The sequence below is a fragment of the Haemaphysalis longicornis genome, unplaced genomic scaffold (genome assembly GCF_048455015.1).
Source record: "Haemaphysalis longicornis isolate Haplotype H1 unplaced genomic scaffold, Haemaphysalis longicornis Haplotype H1 scaffold_3, whole genome shotgun sequence".
Lineage (NCBI taxonomy): Eukaryota > Metazoa > Arthropoda > Arachnida > Ixodida > Ixodidae > Haemaphysalis > Haemaphysalis longicornis.
In genome coordinates this window covers 48,138,915-48,158,430 of record NW_027526335.1, presented here as the reverse complement: position 1 = coordinate 48,158,430, position 19,516 = coordinate 48,138,915, and the positions used below count along the sequence as shown (strand labels likewise).

At 44.8% G+C, this 19,516-nt stretch overlaps 2 protein-coding genes across 3 annotated transcripts in view; both read right to left on the bottom strand.

The window, feature by feature from the left end:
- Positions 1-5,096, bottom strand: part of LOC144174421 (cytochrome P450 3A14-like) — a 47,806-nt gene extending 42,710 nt beyond the window's left edge. Inside the window, exon 1 of the mRNA XM_077703130.1 lies at positions 5,023-5,096. Within this exon, the coding sequence (XP_077559256.1) occupies positions 5,023-5,081 (59 nt within the window). The 5' untranslated portion in view covers positions 5,082-5,096. The remainder of the gene's footprint in view (positions 1-5,022) is intronic.
- Positions 5,097-8,976: 3,880 nt separating this feature from the next.
- The window catches only part of LOC144174423 (cytochrome P450 3A14-like), a 29,586-nt gene continuing 19,046 nt past the window's right edge, over positions 8,977-19,516 (bottom strand). The window contains exons 11-14 of one of the 2 annotated variants that reach the window (XM_077703131.1): positions 12,679-12,776; positions 12,052-12,192; positions 9,842-10,004; positions 8,977-9,202 (exon numbers count right to left, since the gene is read on the bottom strand). In XM_077703131.1, the coding sequence (XP_077559257.1) occupies positions 9,104-9,202; positions 9,842-10,004; positions 12,052-12,192; positions 12,679-12,776 (501 nt within the window). In that variant the 3' untranslated portion in view covers positions 8,977-9,103. The remainder of the gene's footprint in view (positions 9,203-9,841; positions 10,005-12,051; positions 12,193-12,678; positions 12,777-19,516) is intronic. The other variant, XM_077703132.1, reaches the window with a different exon arrangement.

Below are 19,516 nucleotides of genomic sequence, written 5' to 3'. Positions count from 1 at the left end.
AGGCATTTCTAAGAACTCTTCACCTTCATCATGTTCCATGCGACTAAAGCTATCATTCAGTGTGGAATTTCAGAGGTAGCATTCACAATCGCATTCATTTTAGTCTTACCACATATCTAGGTATTTTTTTTCAAGCTCCGTTCTTTCTTAGCAACTCCCGTCAAGTATACCGAAGAAAAAGTCACCCTCCACCAAAATTTTATAGTGCACGGAATTTCCTTGAGGATAAACAAAATGTTGTAAGGGCTAAATGATTCACACTCACACATCAGTGGCCATTTACGGAAACCATAAATTTGAGTATTGAGACCAATCTTCGCGAAGAGTTCATTTCGAACGTGAGCAACATTTAGAAACTAAGTATTTGTCGCCGGTAAAAATGTTTCGGGAGATAGTTGGGGTCATCATTTTGCCGTTCTGTCCTGGATTGGGAGAAATATCGAGAAATAGTGACCCGGTACTGAAGTGGCCCGCAGAAATAACGAGAAAGCAATCCGCACCACAAAGAGCTCTGCAAGGCCAAGTCCACGCACCTCACTGTATTTATAAACTCACATACAGAGAAAATACGGCATTCGAATGTCGTAACGCGTTTTGATACCTAGAGCCGGGATTTCAACTCTTCCACTGCACGCCTTCCTCCCAGCAGGGTGTGCAGGTATGCGCACGTGTAGACAGCGTAAACACTCGCGTTGCTCAACAGCGGAGCCAGACAGGCATTGACCGCGCCGGGTTTCGTGGAGGCTTCGCGCAATATAGTTGGCAGACATTTCTGTTATTTTTATATCTAGCACGCTGCCACACTTGCAGATTTTGTGGAGTTTCTAAAATTGCGCATTCGGAGTAAGTGCGAGTTTCTAACAATGGCAGCCTGGTTATTGCGTAAGGCATTACGAAACACTTTGATCCAAAGGGAGGGATGACCGCCGTCTGCAACCTTTCCTCTTCGGATTTTCCGGTTTCTGGGTCTTCAGCAGCAAGAAACAATGACAATTCGGTCATGCGTGCACCCTTATTAACATGCGCTTGGCGCTTCGGTCCATTGCAGCCTTCAGAAGAATGCTCCTGTCCTTACCAGACCGCTGACTGTTTGCCCCAAGATATTTTCCGCTTCATTTCTTCTGAATGTTTGTAATTTCCCACTTTGTAGCAATGCGCACCAGCACTGAGTTATGAGGAGACGGTTGTAAGTGCGTGAAGTCAGGGTTTTTGCAAGTACATTGTGCTTGCCGGTTGCCGCAGTTGCTTCCGGGGGGCTTCAGCGAGGAAATGGGGGCTTTTAACGTTTCTAGTATTATCAACCGTCAATGTAGGCTCGACATAATTTGGCAGGACACAGTAAGGCAACGCACCTTCTATAAAAAATTCCAATAAAATGTCAGAGTACTTCTTCGAAACTGGCGAGCGCTTCATAAAACATCCTAATAGTAAAAAAAAACTGGTCAGCCCCGCCCGCCCACATATTGCGCAACGCAACGGGGAGTATTGGTAATATTCGAATCCAGTGGTCAAAAGCAGCAAGACTGCAGCCACCTTGCTTGAATTACGAATGCTCGTCACTGTCGTAATCTACGAATTTTTCTTTTGTTAAAAAAATATTTGTCGTTTCCCCGAGTACTCTTCGCTCTTTATCCTCTTGTCATTGGAATGGTGCATGATCGCTTTAAAAGAACACCGGGCAGAGAAACGATAGATAGAACGGTTTGAAATTACAGCTACTTTGTTCAAGTATCTAGTCTTCATTTTCGAACAGCGCGGTACTGTTGATAGTGACACGTAACCAAGGACGGCGCAGGTTTCTTCGGGGAACAAACGTCTGTTGGAGCGGGCTCCGCTAAGAATTCAAAGAATACATCAGCGGCGACAAAGCGGTCAAGAACGTGACGTGCACAGGCGAGTGTTGTGTAATCGAATGTCATGGTGTTTTCCTTGCGCGCATTCATCTTCCGGCGTTATTTCTTCCAGAACCATCGAATCAGATCTAGAACATTGACAATCAAAGACAATTCCAGTGACGAAAGGCGATGCACTCTTCCTATCAAATGAGCTTGCCTGCGCGGCTTACAAATGAACGACTGAAACTCACGCTGTACTTATAACTTTGGTAAGACAGCTGGGTACGGTGAGGCGCTGGCAACAACACCCAAGCGTAAACAAAGCAGAATGTACATTTCACCGCAATATAAATTCCATAGTTCATGCAAAATACCCTACAAATACTTACGCCGGAATGGCTCTAACATAAATAAAAGCGGTAGCACGTAACCCCTGCTCCTGTGTATTTTTTAACACTTGGGTAGCGTTTTTATGCACATGCTATCGAAAATGGCCCTTCTTCAGAGCCCCCTATACTGTACAAATATATCCTTCCGGAACTTAATTATTAAAGTCCATGCTTTTTCCTTCAGAAAGTGCTAGTAGGCAAGTAGGAATGGCTTTGAGCTCTAAGGCATTTGGTCCGTTTAGCACCACCAAATATTAACACCCAAACTTCTGCTCACCAGCGAACTGAGATGAACACACTTCAATATGCAGACAAAACAAGTTATCCCTATCCCGTATCAATGATTCCAAGTACCCGCTGAGCATCGGAAGCGCTTTCCGTTCACCACTGCATGACCGATAAAATACGAGAGCAAGCGACGGTCAACGCGCGGCTGAAGCGGCCGGAGTATCCTCCCTGAATTTCGCTCTCCCAAAATATCTGCGTATTGCTTGTTGCAGGTTCGTCTTATCGGCACTCGGCATCGCGCTTTATTCGAGGAGACAGCCGCATTTAATGTTCGTTGCGAGGACCAAAACTACTGAAAGAAACGGCGGCTGCAGGATGGGGTTTCTCATTAATGAAGCAAAAGGAGAAATATAATTGGTCTGGTCTTTTTACGCTAACTTGCTCGAAGTGGACTGCAGGCCACCATTCATATGTTAGAGGTAGTGTTTTCAAATTAGTTTTTCTCTTTACGGGTTTCTACATGCTGTCTGAGGGCTTCCAATTGCATCACCTATGCCAAGCCGTAGTTAATCAACCACTCGTGAAAAATTACGAGCATTCATGCAGAGAGATTGAATTGTGGCTTTTTATCAAAGTTTGAAAATATCAACAGGTTTCTCACATCTTAGTCATTTTTCTGTACTTCCACTTACCACTGTGTGGACCTCATGTTTACTGTTTATTCAAAATCCCACAAAAATATTCGGTTCGAAGATTTTAAAGGCGGATCTATAGTGTTGCCAGTGTGAAGAGGAAAGGAAACGTAGACTTGGCAGTGCTCATTTGAAGATCCTTGGTGGGAGATTACCTTCGCACCTCCTATTCCCCCCTCCCCTATACACCGCAAGCAATTGGTCGCCCACAGAAGAGTTATAATACCTGTAGGTTAAGAAAAACGAATTCCTGCGTTGTGCAGTTGTTTAAGTTCCGGAAGGCGGTACCTACATTGCGAACCGTGGCCGTGTTGTTCATTTTAGCTTAGTTGTTTCTTCGTAGACAGTGAGACTTAGATGTCATGCTAGTTTACAAAGATGTCTCAATTGCGAGCGCTTTATTTATTTTCAGGTGGCTCTCATTTTGCTGCAACCTACGTGCGGCAAATAAATAATTCCCTTTGAAAGCGTAGATAATTTTCCAAGTGAAGCCATTGGCATCCATTTGGTAGGAAAACTTGGTGTCTCAAAAAAAAAAAAAAGAACCAGGTATACGACCCAGCATTTCCCGCCTAAATTGCTGAGCGCATGCGTCAGGCTAATCAGGCATACATAATGAAGCTCAGTAATCGTTTAAACAAACCAAAAAACAAGCATTCAACCCGTATTATGTGTAACTCCCCATGTGTTCCTGGTAAAGAATATGCTTGAAGGCTAGGCAGGACAAGTGTTACTAAACGAACAGTTTTTGCCCAGGACGCCGAGTGCGTGCGGCAGGCTAGGCAGGATCTTGCATTTGCTGCCAGAGAAGCCGAGCACAAGCCGCATGACCGCCGAAGCGACGAGAGACATCTGATAACCTCCCGCATCAGCATTTTTAGTGGTTCACAACAGCTTCGCTGGACATCGCAGCACGGCGACCTTTTTTTTCGGGGACGCGTTGCTATCATTGCTTGCGCGTCATTTCTGCAGATGAAGCGTTGCTGGTGTTGTGTTCTCGTCCTCAGAGAGCAAGCATGCTGGGAGTGCATTGCCATAAAATAATGATTCTCTACAAGCATATGATTTTATAGCAACAAAAACCAGAAACATCATATCGTGGGAGCTTCGGGGGAGTATTCAGTTGAAAGCGTCCTTCGCATCTGTACCAACACAAAAATATTGCGAAGAAAAGCAATGAGCTCTTCGCTCACTTTCGAATGTGTGCACCACTTCGCGCTATTACTATCACGAGGAAGAAAAAGTTAAAATAACTATCACGACGTAGATAAGGTATATTCAACGGGGAAGAAACTGCAATATATTCGTAACTGATGTTTATTTTCTTTCATTGTAGGGTTTAACGCGCCGGCGCAACGCAGGCGATGAGGCGCACCGTATTGGAGGGCTCAGAAATAATTTCGACCACCTGGGGATCTTTAACGTGCACCGAAATGTCGTACACGCGAGCGCTTTTGCTTTTTGCCTCCATCAGAAAAGCAGCCGCGACGGCCGGGAATCGAACCCGCGTCCTCGTGCTCAGCAGCACAACGGCTTAGCCACTGAGCCACCGCGCGGGGTTAGTGAACTTCGTGTACGTGACCTAACCTAACAAAACACTTATGTGAAGTATATAAAATAGAACACTGCGAATAGGTTGTCGACCTTTGCAACTCTAAATTATAATTTTAAGACGCCCTTTTTTCAAAGCGTATTTGTTTTATAAGTATTTTGAAAGTTTTTACTCCTACACAACTATTTAAATTTTGCAATAAAATTGGGTTTTCATTCAGTAGATGAGGTATTTGAGATGCTTATTTCTTGGTACCATAATTTGTTCGGGAGCGTAGTTTTTGAATTGCATTTCTTCAGACATCTTGCATAAATTTGGGGCCTTACCTGATGAGCGCTGCCACTCCGATGATCAAAAGGGTAAATACGCCGACCAGAACGATCATGGTTGAAGAAGTAAAGTGAACGATCCAACGCACACCAGAATGCTGCGCGCGTCGACAGGGGGCGCAAAGAGCCAACGATTGTGTGTACGTTCACGTCCGGACTCGACTTCCTTACGTACGTACGGTACGTTACGTTGTGACAGCGGACAGGGCCGCACAGCGGCGTTGGCGTGGTGCCTAGCGCTGCGTAACTGCTTCGTCTGTGAAGCCGCTCTCGACCTTGCTTCCGTCCTCTCGTTCTTTCGGCGTATGCAGCGGCGTGCTGTTCCTGAAGTTGGAAATGTTTTGCGGCGTCCTTTCGCAGTTTTATGCGGCAACGGAAGCGTCCTTCGCAGCGAGGCTGTACTGTATACAGCTCGTTCCTCGCTCCTCAGCATTTCTCGCTGCCGTGGTGCGTTAGCAGAGCACACGTTTGGACAAAGCCAACTTTCTTGCGAATCCTCGGTAGTGCTTCATTAAATGTAGATGTAATGAGTGAAAAAAAAAATCGTACGGCGATTGTCCGCTAAGACAAGACTACCATTACCCCGAGTTTTATTATCTTGTCATTTTTGGTCAGCTCACCATGGAGTTGCAAACATTTGGACACTCTTGTCGGCTGTAAATACATGCCGCTTTTTGCAAGAGTGCGGTTACCAATGACGGCGGAAGCGTATGTTTTATAAATAAATAACTTTGCAGTTAAATAATGCATGTAAATCATTAAAAAATGTTCTATGCCTTTTACGATTTATGGCACTGGAGTGCTGTAACGATAATAATTGTGAGTTTTAACTAGGCGGTATTTCGAATGTTTTCCAGTCAGAGTTTTCTTACAAAAAATAGGTGACGATTACTATATTTCCTAATGCGAAATTTGTGCGAAGCGCGAACTGTAGTCTTCTCGGTCACAGCGCATAGCTGCTGAATCTCCGGAACTGATCACGTGATGAGCGAATGCACGGCGGCGCGCGCTCCTCTGCCGCTATCGCGCAGTGCGTCGCCGTCGACGAGCATGCTGTTGTAAATCGCGTTTGGACCTCCCCGCAAATGTTAGCGATTGTAAGCCTCTGTGTCGGCACCGCGAATTGCGTCTCAGGAACTGATCGCAATCGGCGTGTCGTGGACGGACCGCGAACTGCGTCTCAGGAAGCGAACCCGTCATCGTTGAGCGCATGACGGCACGCGCTGCTATTGGCGGTGAGTTGCTTGAGTTGCGCCCCTGGCTGCTGACGTTAGCTTAGGGACTCGCGCCGCTGTCGTCTGCTACACTCCGATTGTGAGGGGCAGCAGTGCGTGTGCTAGAAATCACCCTCTTTGATGCTACAGTGTATTAAAAAGCGTATTTCCAGTAGTTGCGTTATTTTTCCTGCTTCTGACACTATTAACTTCCAGCTGTATCCCGCTCAAGTCTGCAACTCAAGGATAGACAAAACAACGTTGTCCAGACCATCGGTGAGAAGGTCGTGTGTAACGCGTCCTTTCTGGCCTATTTGTGAGGTTCAGTGCTTAGCCCCTCGATAGGAATTCAAAATGCGTAGGCTTCCCTGAAGTACTTTTGAGATGCTATCTCTTTATGAAGACTCACTCAACTGTCTATACTACGCACTAAGCAGCGGGCCCCTCCCTACACACGCAACTGACATTAGGAAATGAACCGGCTGTCTTCTATTTCTTTCGTTGTTGTTGACTTGTATCAGATGAATGGTTTAAATGTTCCCAACACATTAATTTTTGTGCACAACCACAAACGTGTTATTAGGAGGTTTGGGAATGTTTGGGAAGCTCACAAAGTTCGTGTGGATATTTTCTTCAGGGTGTGTGGCCTACATTCCCTTGTTCACAAATTGGCTTCGTTATGGCTGCGTGCAAGAAGGTGCATATCCGCTGCGTGCGTTGTTTATTCACATGCAAATACTATGAGAAGGTCGGTGCTACGTCACCGCGAAATGGCACAGACGACGTTGTCCACAGTACTCGTTAGACGAGGTGGCGTTAGCCTTGCCTAACTGCCGTGAATTGCTCTTCCTAATCGGGTCCATTATCGCATCACAGACACCGAGACTCCACGCGCCACGTATTCTTGGCGAAAATTCCAGCAGGAGTCGAGATACCTCTCTTTTTAGAATGCAGTGCCCCTAGGAAAAATAATAGAGAGCTTTAGAATAGGGGGTCCCAATGCTCTGCGGTCCCCAGGTGGATTGGGGCGCCGTACTGCGCATGCGCAGAACCCAAGTCGTTCTTGGGGTTTAGGGTTTGCGTTGAGCGCGCACGCTATGTTGCCGAAGTAGCGGGAGCCCCAAAGCTGGCCCCAAGAAGAGCTTGCGTTCCTTGCATAGCTCTCGCAGTCAGCGAGACTCCGCGTGAGAGTTACCAAATCGCTCGAACCAGAAACCGGAAAATCGGCCTCCATAGTAGCCGACATGTAGCCAAGTGTAAAAATTTCGAGTGGCCTAAACGTAGCCAAAATCAGTTTGTATTACGAGTGATTTGCTCCGCATACGAAATTACTTTTCCGCAAGGACACGTTTTTTTTTTTTTTTTCAGTCATGACCTTTGAGGTGCGAGTGGCGTGGTTGTTATCGCAACGCACGCAACATCAGTTTATTCTAGGCACAATGCCATCATGAAGGCCATGCACCACAGGAACCGTCGCTGAGTTCGGGACCGAAGCTTCCATGGTCGACAGCAGCCTGGACATGCGTTCGAGGCAGTGAGATCGACCACTAAACGTGTTTTTGTCGAACCCCGTCAACGCTTCTGGATTCGCGACGGAAGGCTTACGGGAAACAATCCGCGCCGTCGTTCGCGAAGAACCGAGGAAACGTTTCCCAAAAACGCCACAATCCCAAGTCGCCTCCCTGACCGATGTGACCCGAGAAGTTCAACACGCACTTGGAACTTCTACGGCATCGGAAGCACCCAGTAAGCCACAAGCTATATACTACGCCGAAGCTGTTCGTCGACCCCGCCCTGTAAGGTTGATTGATTGATTGATTGTGGGGTTTAACGCGCCGACGCAACGCAGGCGATGAGGCGCGCCGTAGTGGAGGGCTCCGGATTAATTTTGACCACCTGGGGATCTTTATCGTGCGCCGAAATCTCGTACACACGGGCGTTTTTGCTTTTCGCCTCCATCAAAAAAGCGGCCGCCGCGGCCGGGAATCGAACCCGCGACCTCGTGCGCCCTGTAAGGTTGAAGCATAACCTTAGCTTATTATTTGATTTGATTATTTGATTATACTTATTATTTGAAGTATAAACAACGTAAAAAATGCCCTGTTCCTTCCTCAAGTCAATAACGACACTTTGAAATAATGCAAGGGAAATCAAAATAGCAAGCCTGAGAAGAAAAAAGACAGGGGTTCTTGGTTTGTAAAAACATCAGCCGTTGGGGATAGTAGTTGGTGGCGTGAAATTCAAGGTGCGTGCGTAAACGTATTGGTTTGTTCTTGCTTAACACATAAATACTACTTTTTTACTGCATTAAGAAGCGCAAAAAAAATAATACGAGAATATCTATGCGAGGCGATGATAATGTAAAAAATTCACACAGATGTGTATTTTAGTTACGAGAACATTGTGTCCCACAATATTACGTGTTGAAGTTTAGATAATATTCATGCTCAAAATGTTGGTTCCAGCCTCCCCGGCGTTAATTATAGAAATATGGCCGCAGTGATTGCTTTGCCAATAAACGTCAGCAATATGAGTGTCACCGGCACGTATATGCAGTCGCATTCGTTTAGGCTACTTGGGGACTTCTGTCGGAAGAGTCATTCTACAGAACAGCTGTTTGACGGCACTTATAACCCAAGCGAAGAGGATGGTGACTTCTTTAATTTCTTTCATGCAATCGGCTATTGTATTTCGTGCAAATTTTTTTTAGATTTTGCTGTTTAAAAAACACGGTTTCCGAAATTACCCTAAAAAGGCACCACTTTTTATTAAAATTTTCACTTTATTCCCCTCCAATGTAGGGCAGCTCGATCTTCAAGTAAAACAGAACAGTTTCTTTTTTCAGGGTCGGAACCGGCTTGGGGCTACTTGGTGGTGTCTTCATTCCTCAGTCGACGAAATACTAACCAGGGTCCTGTAGCCGGCAAAGATGCCATGCCGTGTCCGGTAATGTCGAGTGTACCCTGGACAAAATAAAGGTGAGAGGGCGAAAGAGTTTCTACGAGGTAATTTTTTATTGTTTCATCTGTGGTAACATGAAGTTTGACACCCGCAGGTTGCCTTCACAGTTCGCCCATGGTATTCTCATTGTTAACGCTCTTTGCCCAAGTGCTGCCAAAATTGAACTCCGTTCCCTCGAGGCAAGCGCAAGCGCCACGCCAAACACGAGGACCTGAATGTTCTTGTTTTTGAAGCTCAGCGCAAAACACAAGCCCACCACGACGCTGCCGGGTAAAACTAGAGCGATTGTTCCTACCCTTGCGGTACAATAATAAAACAATTCATAGCCTCATCAGCAAGTTGAGACAGCGTCATTTGAAATGGCATCATTTGCCATCCACTTTCACAGTACCGAAATTGCAAGCCATTTTTTTGTATTAAAATAAATCAGTGGTAAAAATTTAGGACGCAGTTACACCACAATTATCACATCTGCCATTTTAAAGCGTATATAGTGGAACAGAATGCTCGGCACTATAGGAATATTTCTCATTGTAGTGTTTGCTAGAAGAAAAATTACTCGTCACTGCCTGACATGGGACTCATAGAAGAGATAAAAATCTGTCATTATCCGAGATACGTCTGTTACCTGTAGTCCTTACCTTCTGCTTATCGCTTAGTTCAACACTGAACTTGAGGAGAATCCTAGAGATGGTGTATTTCACGACCAACTCTGCCATGCGCATACCGACGCAGCGGCGTGGCCCCAGGCCAAATGGTTGCTGAGCCATCTTTTGAACTGCACCTTCATTCTCGGCGGAAAATCTGTCAATCGAAAAAAAATGCATACTTTTATGGTTAGGCAGCATCACCAACATGTGTCTGTTTAAGTAGAAACCGTCTCTGTGATTGGGAATACAATCAAAAGCAGTTTTGGTTTAGCTACAACGGATTCCTTGTGCGCTTGGTAACGGTGTTACCTGCACAGTGAAAAACGCCAGAAATCCCAGGTTATTTCGAGCCCTCATCGTGCATTTTACAGGTAAAGGTTAGTACGGGAAGGCTTTTACAAAAATAAATTTTTCGTGAACAAAATTGTTTTCTCCAGAAGCAGCGCAAGAAAAGTATTATAATTCAGCAATCATGAATTTAATTTGATAAACGGCAGTATTAAAGCCTCTGAGACGACTGAAAGTTAGCAACGAATGATATAGAACTGTTTTACTCCGTCCAGAAAGAAAACACACCTGTACCGATATCCAGGAACGTCATGTATTTCAAAATACCTAAATAGAGGGGGCGAAGATGGAAGGGGGGGAGGGGGGGGGGTCTTCGCACATTTCTTAGGGTACTAGGCCTATTTCTTTCACAAGCGTGTTTTATTGAGCGAAGCTCCTCACCTGATCACCATCCTGTTATTGCTGATGATTGATCTAGACCAACCTTGCAAACACTGTGTTCTCAGATGTAGTTGATAACAATGTGTGTCAATGTGAGCATCGTACAGGACGGCTCAGTCAGTGCACGCAGGCTAGGAAGTTAAAATTATTCTTCGCAGGGACCTAGGGTCGGATGAAAGATGGTTCCGAAGTGTCGGTAAGAGTTGCGTCACTCATAAATTGTGACTGTTGCAAAAGACGAAGTTTGTTTCAAGCACTGAAGGTTTCTCTGTGGAGGTCGCGTGATTTTAACATCGTCCAAATGCGTCGAAAGCAGGTCTTGAGAATGAGGAATAGGGTGTCAAAAAGACGACAACTTGAGAAATCTGAGATAAAAAAATTCAGAAACGGCTAGAGAATGATGTAGCTTCACTTGACACCCGTTTTGTTCACACCAATTCTGTACTCTAAGTCGGTCCCGTAGTTCACCTTCGCCATAATGCACTCGAGTGAGCGATTCGTGCCTCCAGAAAATCCTATTCGTCGAATGATAGCAAGATGCATTAGTCTAAAAAATATTGAAGTATGCTTGGGCACTTAGGGATGCAGAACGGTGTGCTCGCATTATTGTGCGATGCCGCAGCGCAACTCTAACGTTTGAGTCAGATTGCGTACTTTACACTGCTCTCCATAAAACTTTTATTTATAGGCTGCGTGTATTTGTCAACCCAGTAGGTTGGCGTGAAACTAAGCCGTAGGATTGTCATGGGGTGTGTAGTACCAGCGTTTAAAAAACGGGATCTCTTCTCGGGTGCAAAAAATAAGGTGGTGGCCATGTGCTCGCTTTACTAACAACTGTCCATTTACGACGTCGCATTCCACGAGAGGCATCGCATTTCTAGTTTCTGAACAATAACTACCTTTCTGTTCTTTTTCTTTTCGCAGTAACTTTGTGCGAACGTATTACGTAAGTTGCCTCTGTGTATGTTAAATCATGCCATGAAATTTTTGAAGCTCTTTCATCGGCCACAGAGCCTAACGAATCGTTTCTTTTCATGACCTTATGCAGCAATGCTTGAGCAAACGAAAACGATAGCGCGCATGTCCTATAGCAGGAAAGATTTTCTACTTCAGACTTTTCGGTATAAAGTGCTACATGTGAGGATTGGTTCGAACTACAACAAATGATTAGGGTAGGGCGACGGAATATACAATCAATACAGCAGTGAAGTTTCATGGGGAACGGGGGAGGGGGAACAGGAAAATATACACCTGCGTGCCAAGTTTTTTTCTCCGAAACAAAAAAGCGAGAACATGGGAAACAAAAATTACTACAGGCCCCAGCTAAATACTTTCTATATTCCGCAGTACTCAGGCTTGAAAGGCCTGTCGTTTTCATCATACAAACCTTTTCAGGAATGTCTCGTACTAGCACACACTCGTTAACGTGTGATCTCTGCTTCTTTATGACCGCTCATGAGTGCGCGACCAACCTGTTCGGGTCAAACATCTGTGCGTCTGGCCAGTAGCGATTATCAGTGTGAACTTGATAAGTCGGCGCCATGACACATGTGCCGGACTTGTATTGAACACCGTTATATTCGAAGTCCGCCTTGGCTCGCCTTGTCGAGAATCTACAGAAACAAGCGAAAGCACAGCTATTACTCCGTTGCATGTATTTCAGGTGACATCTTTCCAGACTGACACACCGAGGACTTCGGTCTTGTTTGAATGAAATAAATGCATTCGTGTTACCTGCTTCCGCCTTCATTCCCAAATTCGATCTCGTGTCTTCACACCTATTTTATCTGTTCAGCGAAGCACATAAACAATGACAAGCAACGAATCGAAGAAGTCTTTTGTGTACAGGTTTTGATACATCCGTCGGACGCTCGGCCGTTGGTACATCACTGGCAGTTAACACACTACTTGCTGCGCAGCACACACGCTGAGCAAGTCATCCTTCACCTGATAACGTTCGCAGAAACGGATGAGTTATTATCACATATTCGACGAGCCCATAATATCAGGAACACCACGTGACATGATTGCTTCACATAAAGCACACTCCACATCAGCGCGTTTCATCATTTGTGTGGTTCTTGTTGTTCTATACGTACATAAGAGCTGGGGGGAAGAGGCGCAGTGATTCCTTGACAACTTGTTTCAGGTACGGTAGCTTCTTCATGGTTGTATCGTAGTCAAGGTCCGCTTGCTGCTGTGGCCCAGAAGATAAAGACAGCCTATAATTAGTGAAATGAATATTACTCACAAAATTCGCGATACGAAATACTCCTAGCCTTTGTTGACAATTTAAAAAATGACAAAGAAAACGTATTCTCATCAATGAATAAAAAGGTAAACAATCTAAAAAAAAATACCAGGAAGCTTCTGGAAAGTGATGGTCTCTGTAACAAATTGCTCACGTTTAGCACTTCTAAACCTAGTTATAACTAAGAGCGGCTATAAGCCGTCTTGCTTAAGCGAGCAAAAGCAAACTATGCTAGTATGCACTTTGCATACTAGCATAGTGCGCTTTGCAGGCAGCAGTGGCGGGCAGCCGTCACCCCGGCTCCAGCAAGAACGTTTGTTTTTTTAATGTAAACCTGTGCGACGAAGATTATAATGACTCACCCGGAGCACATGAAGCAACCAGGACCCCTGAAGAAGACCTAGTTTTGCCAAGGAGCCCCAGGAGTACATCAACCCAGCGACATAAACAAGTAAGGCGGCCACCAAGCCTTACGACCTAATTGAAGCGATTACGGTACCAAACTGGCTTCCATCGAAAATTGTGCTTTCGAACTAAGCATCGGAACTTAAGAAGAACTGAAAGACGCAAAAAACCGCATCGAAATCGACCAGGAATTTCACCAAAACGGGAAAAACGTACCGATAGCGTTTCTTTTCTTTATTTTTTTTTTTTGCCCCTGGGCGCGGCCTTCTTGAAGACCACAGTTGCCGGCACAGGTTTGCACTCTCGCTAGGTCTGGTGGAGCGTGTGCTTTTACGTTTCCTGCGTGCTACCCGCATTCCTGGTGTCTGCGACGGAAACGTTTCCTGGCACAGAGGCGGAGGTTTCTGTTTCTGAGCCGGTCAACTCCACGAGGTGGCTACAAGTGCAGGGTGTGTGTGTGTGTCTAACATCTCGACACTCCCGTGTTACAACAGGCCTGTGCACCGCGTCCAGGAATTCAGGTCCACTGCTGGCGTGACTACGTATTGTCGCGGAACACAGTCATCGTGTGGAAGGAATCAGCGCTGGGAGACTGGTTCAACGCTGTGAAGCTGCCACCCGCACTGGTGACCGGACTCGATCGTCGCACGTGCCGGCACGGTCAACGAGCTCATCGGGCGGCGACCAGGGGAGCGCGATCGGACGCTGGCAACGTGCAACTGCGGCGCCCCCGCATCGCTGGGGCATAGTGAAACAGCCTGCACCGCCCACCGTTTCACTTGGCCGTCGCAACGGCATTTTGCGGGCATCGTCTAAATGTTCTCCCGCCACATCGTTGGCGCTACGCAATTCGGCAGCGGTGCACAAACCGGCCACATCGTAAACCCTTGACTCTGCTTTTGCAGGTGAGAAAAAGTATAAGTGATTTAATTTGGCTGTTGTTGTGCACTGCTGGCGAACAAAGCGTAAATTGTTCTTCCCGTGATGGTGAAAAATAGTGGCAAGGGTGCTTGCAAGGATGCTAACAAGGATACTGGCAGGGATGGTGAAAAGGAGGTGACAGATGTTAAAGAATTGCGGGACCTGCTAAAGATGTTTGAGGATTTTAAGAAGGATTTTCGCGCTGAGATGCGTGATCTTAAAGACGGTATATCTTTCTGCACTGATGTTTGCAATGACGTCAAGGGCACTGCCACAGATATAAAGAACCTGAGGCTGGAAATGCAGGAGCTGCTCAGGCAGAACATAGAGCTGAGAGAGGAGAACAAAAGGCTATCCGAAAGATGTGATGAACTGGAGCAATATCAGCGCCTGAACAATATCGAGGTAAAGGGCGCGCCCGCGGAAAGCGACCCCGTGACCGTCCTGCAGAAAATAGGAGAGGCAGTGGGCGAGAGCATAGACGCTACTGACATCGATATATGTCACTGGGTTAGCACCCCAAAGCGGGGCGTGAAAAACATAGTTGTGCGTTTTGTTCGACGTAGCAAGCGAAATGACGTGCTGGCAAAGTGCAGAAAAAAGAGAGTGGACTGCTCTATCCTTGGATGCGCGCAAAAAACGCCGCTCTTTGTGAACGAACATCTGACCCAGAAAAACAAAGCTTTGCTCTCGGCTGCCATCCAAAAAAAGAAAGAAGTAGGGTGGAAATTTGCATGGACAACTAATGGAAGGGTGCTGGTGCGAAGGGACGAAGACTCGCCTGTGATTCACATAGCTCATGAAGGGAACCTGGCCCAAATCCGCAACTAAATTGGTCGCATGAAAATGGCAATTGCTATTAGATTTCGCTCTGATGGACTCGAATGACTCTTGCAAGTATTACACTGTCTCGGAATTCAACTCTAAAATATCATCAACAAAGAAGTCGTTCTCCATACTACATGTAAACTGTAGAAGTATAAGAAAAAAAGGTGATAACAACACCATTTTCTTGCAGTCAGTATCAATAGATTTTGATGTAATAGCTTTCTCTGAAACCTGGATTAGGGATAAAGCCAATGCACCTTATTTTCCGGGCTACCGTTTCGAACTTCTTTGTCGACAAAAAAAGAAAGGTGGAGGGCTCGCTATTTATTTTAAAGATAGTCTAAACTATGAATTAGTAGAAACTTTTTCTCTTATCAATGAAGACATTGAAATCTTGACGATGCGTTTTGGAAAGACCACAATCAGTCTGGTGTACAGACCACCGCACGGACATAAAACCAAGTTCCTACAGTTTTTAGACAAAACGCTAGCATCGGTCACTTTCTGCAATGCTCCCTACATGATTATTGGCGACATAAATATCGATATGAAGTCCGTTGACCCGTACAGCCAAGAATTTCAGACAGTTCTATCAGCTTATGGGTTTACAAATCATATAACTTTGCCTACTAGGCTCTCCAATCTAAGTGCCACTCTCCTTGATATTTGTGCAACAAATATAAGCTCGGATAGCGTTACAAGCGGAATAATTTCGTATGAGTTTAGTGACCCCCTTCCGGTGTTCTGTGTTCTTCCATCAGCACCTAATCAAAGTAAAGTCCGAACTCGGACCCGCCTTGGACGCAAAAAGAATGCCGAGGCCCAGGAACACTTTTATAGATTAGTAGAAGCGCATGACTGGAGCTGCATTTATAACCAATCCGATCCTGATGATGCATATGATAAGTTTCTCGGGTTCTTGCGTACAAGCTACACTGCAGCTTTCCCTTTACAGAGGCTCTCCCACCGGACCATTAAAAATTGCCGAAAGCCATGGATAACCACTAGTCTTCACGAGAGAATTAAATCTAAAAACAAGTTATTTCATGACTTTGTACGTTCACGAGAACCTGCAGCATTTCTGAAGTACAAAAAATACAGAAATACGCTCACGTCGGACCTGAAAAAGGCCAAGAAAGATTATTACCAAAAGACATTTGAAAGGATCTACGATAACCAACGCAAAATCTGGAAGGTAGTGAATGCTCTGACTGGCAAAAGTACAAGTAGTGAATGTATCCAAGAATTAACAGTAAACGATGAAGCTCTTGCAGGAAAGAGATTAGCCGATGCTTTCAACGCCCACTTTATAAATGCGGGCACGTACGAAAGAACTAGCATTAGCGCAGACAACGCGTTAACAGAGGGCCCCCGTGTGCCTGAGTCCATCTTTGTGCAACCAACAGACGCAGTTGAGGTTGCAAATTTAATCTGCAAGCTTAAAACCAATGTAGCATCTGGCATAGATGAAATAGGGCCCGCAGAGTTAAAATTGATATCACCATTAATATGCGAAGTTTTATCCTTCATTATTAACCTCACCTTGACCACAGGCATTTTTCCCAGACATTTAAAACTGGCCAAAGTCACTGCTATATTCAAAGGTGGTGACCGTAACAACCTGTCGAACTATCGTCCTATATCGGTGCTTCCAACTCTATCTAAAATATTCGAAGGCGTAATCCATGAGCGACTCACTTCTTTTTTTGACAAGCACCAAATAATAGCAACCAACCAATACGGCTTCCAAAAGCATAGGTCAACTGAGCAAGCTCTGGCATATATCAAGGAAAAGATAATCGTAAATATGGAAAACAGAAAATACACACTCGGTCTTTTCTTAGATATTCAAAAGGCATTTGATTCAATACATTTTGATTTGCTGTTAAAAAAATTATCTAGCTGTGGAATTCGTGGGATCGCATTACAAATTCTGGAAAACTACTTGCATGATCGATATCAAATAGTCGGCATCAATGACATATTATCTGCCGAAATGAAATTGAAACAAGGTGTCCCACAAGGATCCTTACTTGGCCCGTTATTATTTCTTGTGTACATAAATGATATTGTTAAAATACCAGGTTCTTCTGATATTATTATGTATGCAGATGACACGAATATTTTTTTCTCATCAAACAGTTTAACATTCCTGGAATCTATTGTAAACGAATATCTGGTGCATCTTTCAAACTGGTTACAACAAAACAAGCTGCGATTAAATGCCACAAAGACAACCTATATAATTTTCCGCCCAATCAATAAGCCCTTAAACGAAGATATCAATCTCAAATACGAAGGTCATCTTATTGCACGGGTACATGAGCAAAAGTTCCTTGGTGTTTGGTTCCAAGAACAGTTAAACTGGTCAGTACACGTAAATAATTTAGTTGCTGCTCTGGCACGAACAGTTGGATGCCTTTATAAAATATCAGACTTAGTACCGCTATGGCTAAAAAGAAACATGTATTATTCTCTATTCTATTCAAAACTAACGTACGGAATCTTGGTGTGGGGACAACCTCACGAAATAATTACAATAAGCTTGTTGTCCTGCAAAAAAAGATATTAAGGTGTTTCGAAAATTTTCAAGGGAAATTCCAAGACCTGCCAACTTCACCTTTGTTTTCAAAACACTCAATACTTAGAGCTGACCAGCTGTATTACTTTAGACTCCTGCAGATGGTACACAAAAACAAGTTATATGTAGATGGTGACGCAGAAAACCGTCATTACTGTGTACGGCGTCCAATAAGACGTACACCTAAAACTAGGACTAATTACGGCAAACAATCGGCCACTTATCAAGTACCACATGTCTTGAACATCCTAGCGGATAATTTAAATTTTAGCACCAGTGCAACCGTATTTAAGACTGAAACCAAGGTGATGTTTATAGAGAAGAAAGTGAGATATGACAATCACTAGGCGTGTCTCACTCTAAAGAATTTAAACTGTACTGTGTGAAGACGTGATTTTTTCATAGACATGAGGAACACTCAGTAAGGAAACATTTCGTGTTGTATTGTATCTGCTGGCAACAGGTATTGAAGAAAAAAGTTCAATGTATATTGTAGAACTTGTGATTCTCATTATAGTAAATGTACGATTTTTTGTATTTTTCACGATTTACTTATTTTTTTTCTCTGTATTGCTGGATCTTATTGCTAAGCACGCATATTTGATTTGAACATGTCCTCTACTGTGAACTCCTCTGTTGTGGACTCCAGAGGGTCAGGAGCCCTCGTCAGGCACTCAATGCCTTTAGCTCCTGCCCCTTCAGCAGGGATTGTAACAACGTCTGCTGAAAAATAAAGTCTTCTTCTTCTTCTTCTTCTTCTTCTTAAGCGAGCAAAAGCAAACTATGCTAGTATGCACACAATCTTTCGTGAAAGTTGGCCCTTCCTTGAGACTTGGTAGTTTGCCTACTGGATGGTTGGATTAATCTTATCCGTTGGGCTAAAGGACACGCACAGACATCCCACCTTGCGTAGCATCGATCGCGAGACTGAGGGACCAATCGCCGCCGAAGAGGCCGTTAGAGAGACCCTGCAACACTTTTTTCAACTTTTTTGATATCCTAAATGCTTGCAGAACGTAGTCATCCAACACACCCAGTACTTAGATTAAGGGGTCGCAAAGTACCTCAGCCAAACATTACTGTTCTATGCCCATTCGATAACTTGTAAACTCGCTCAAAAGATTGATCTCTTTCCCGGTCTTGACGTTCTTTGACGGCTCGAATTACGTCATTGAGGTCATGTAGCGGCTGTTGGCCGGTTTTTCTTCAGTTGCAGCAATGAACGCTTTTCGATGCCAACTTAAAAACAAGCCACAAAAACAAAGCAGAAATGGAAGGCGCATATGGTGCGACGATCAAATCACGCAGTGCCGCTCCGTGCTTGCGATAACTATAACTTTCGGAGTGGTTCCGGAGGCGAAGGAAAGAGTGAAAGCGCTTATCGAAAGTGTTGCAGGGTCCCTTTAAGCCTTCGGCTGGTCATGTGGTTCGCTTCAACGGAAGCGCATGCAATGACGGCCCAGCAGGCGCGGACCAAGCGGGCGCAGGAAAAGCAGCCGCTCCACCATCGCCTAGTCGACTGTTACCGCAGCGGGTACGCCTCAGCAAGAGAAGCGATAATTAAGGCTCTGCTTGCGTGCCGACGGCTGTCACTTCCTACACAATGAATGATCTTGAAAGATATAACGTAGGAGAGACTTATCACTAAAATACCCCTGAATGAAGCACGTAACCAATGAAACAAATTAATGTAATTTTGAGTGAGTTGTACAAAGTCCCTTTTATAAGCCTGCGAACCAATCTCTTGTTGGCCTGTCAGGGTTTGACAATCTAATACATTTTCCTTATCCTAACAGATAAAGCACTCTCGATGTATAGAAAACTTCATTGCGCTAAAGTGGATGACATAACCTTAAGTACTACGCAAAAATCTAATCCATGGTTGTTACAATCACAGGCAGGTTGTTTGCCTTCAGTGACAACGGTAAGTTGTTTGCGCCAGGAGCTACAA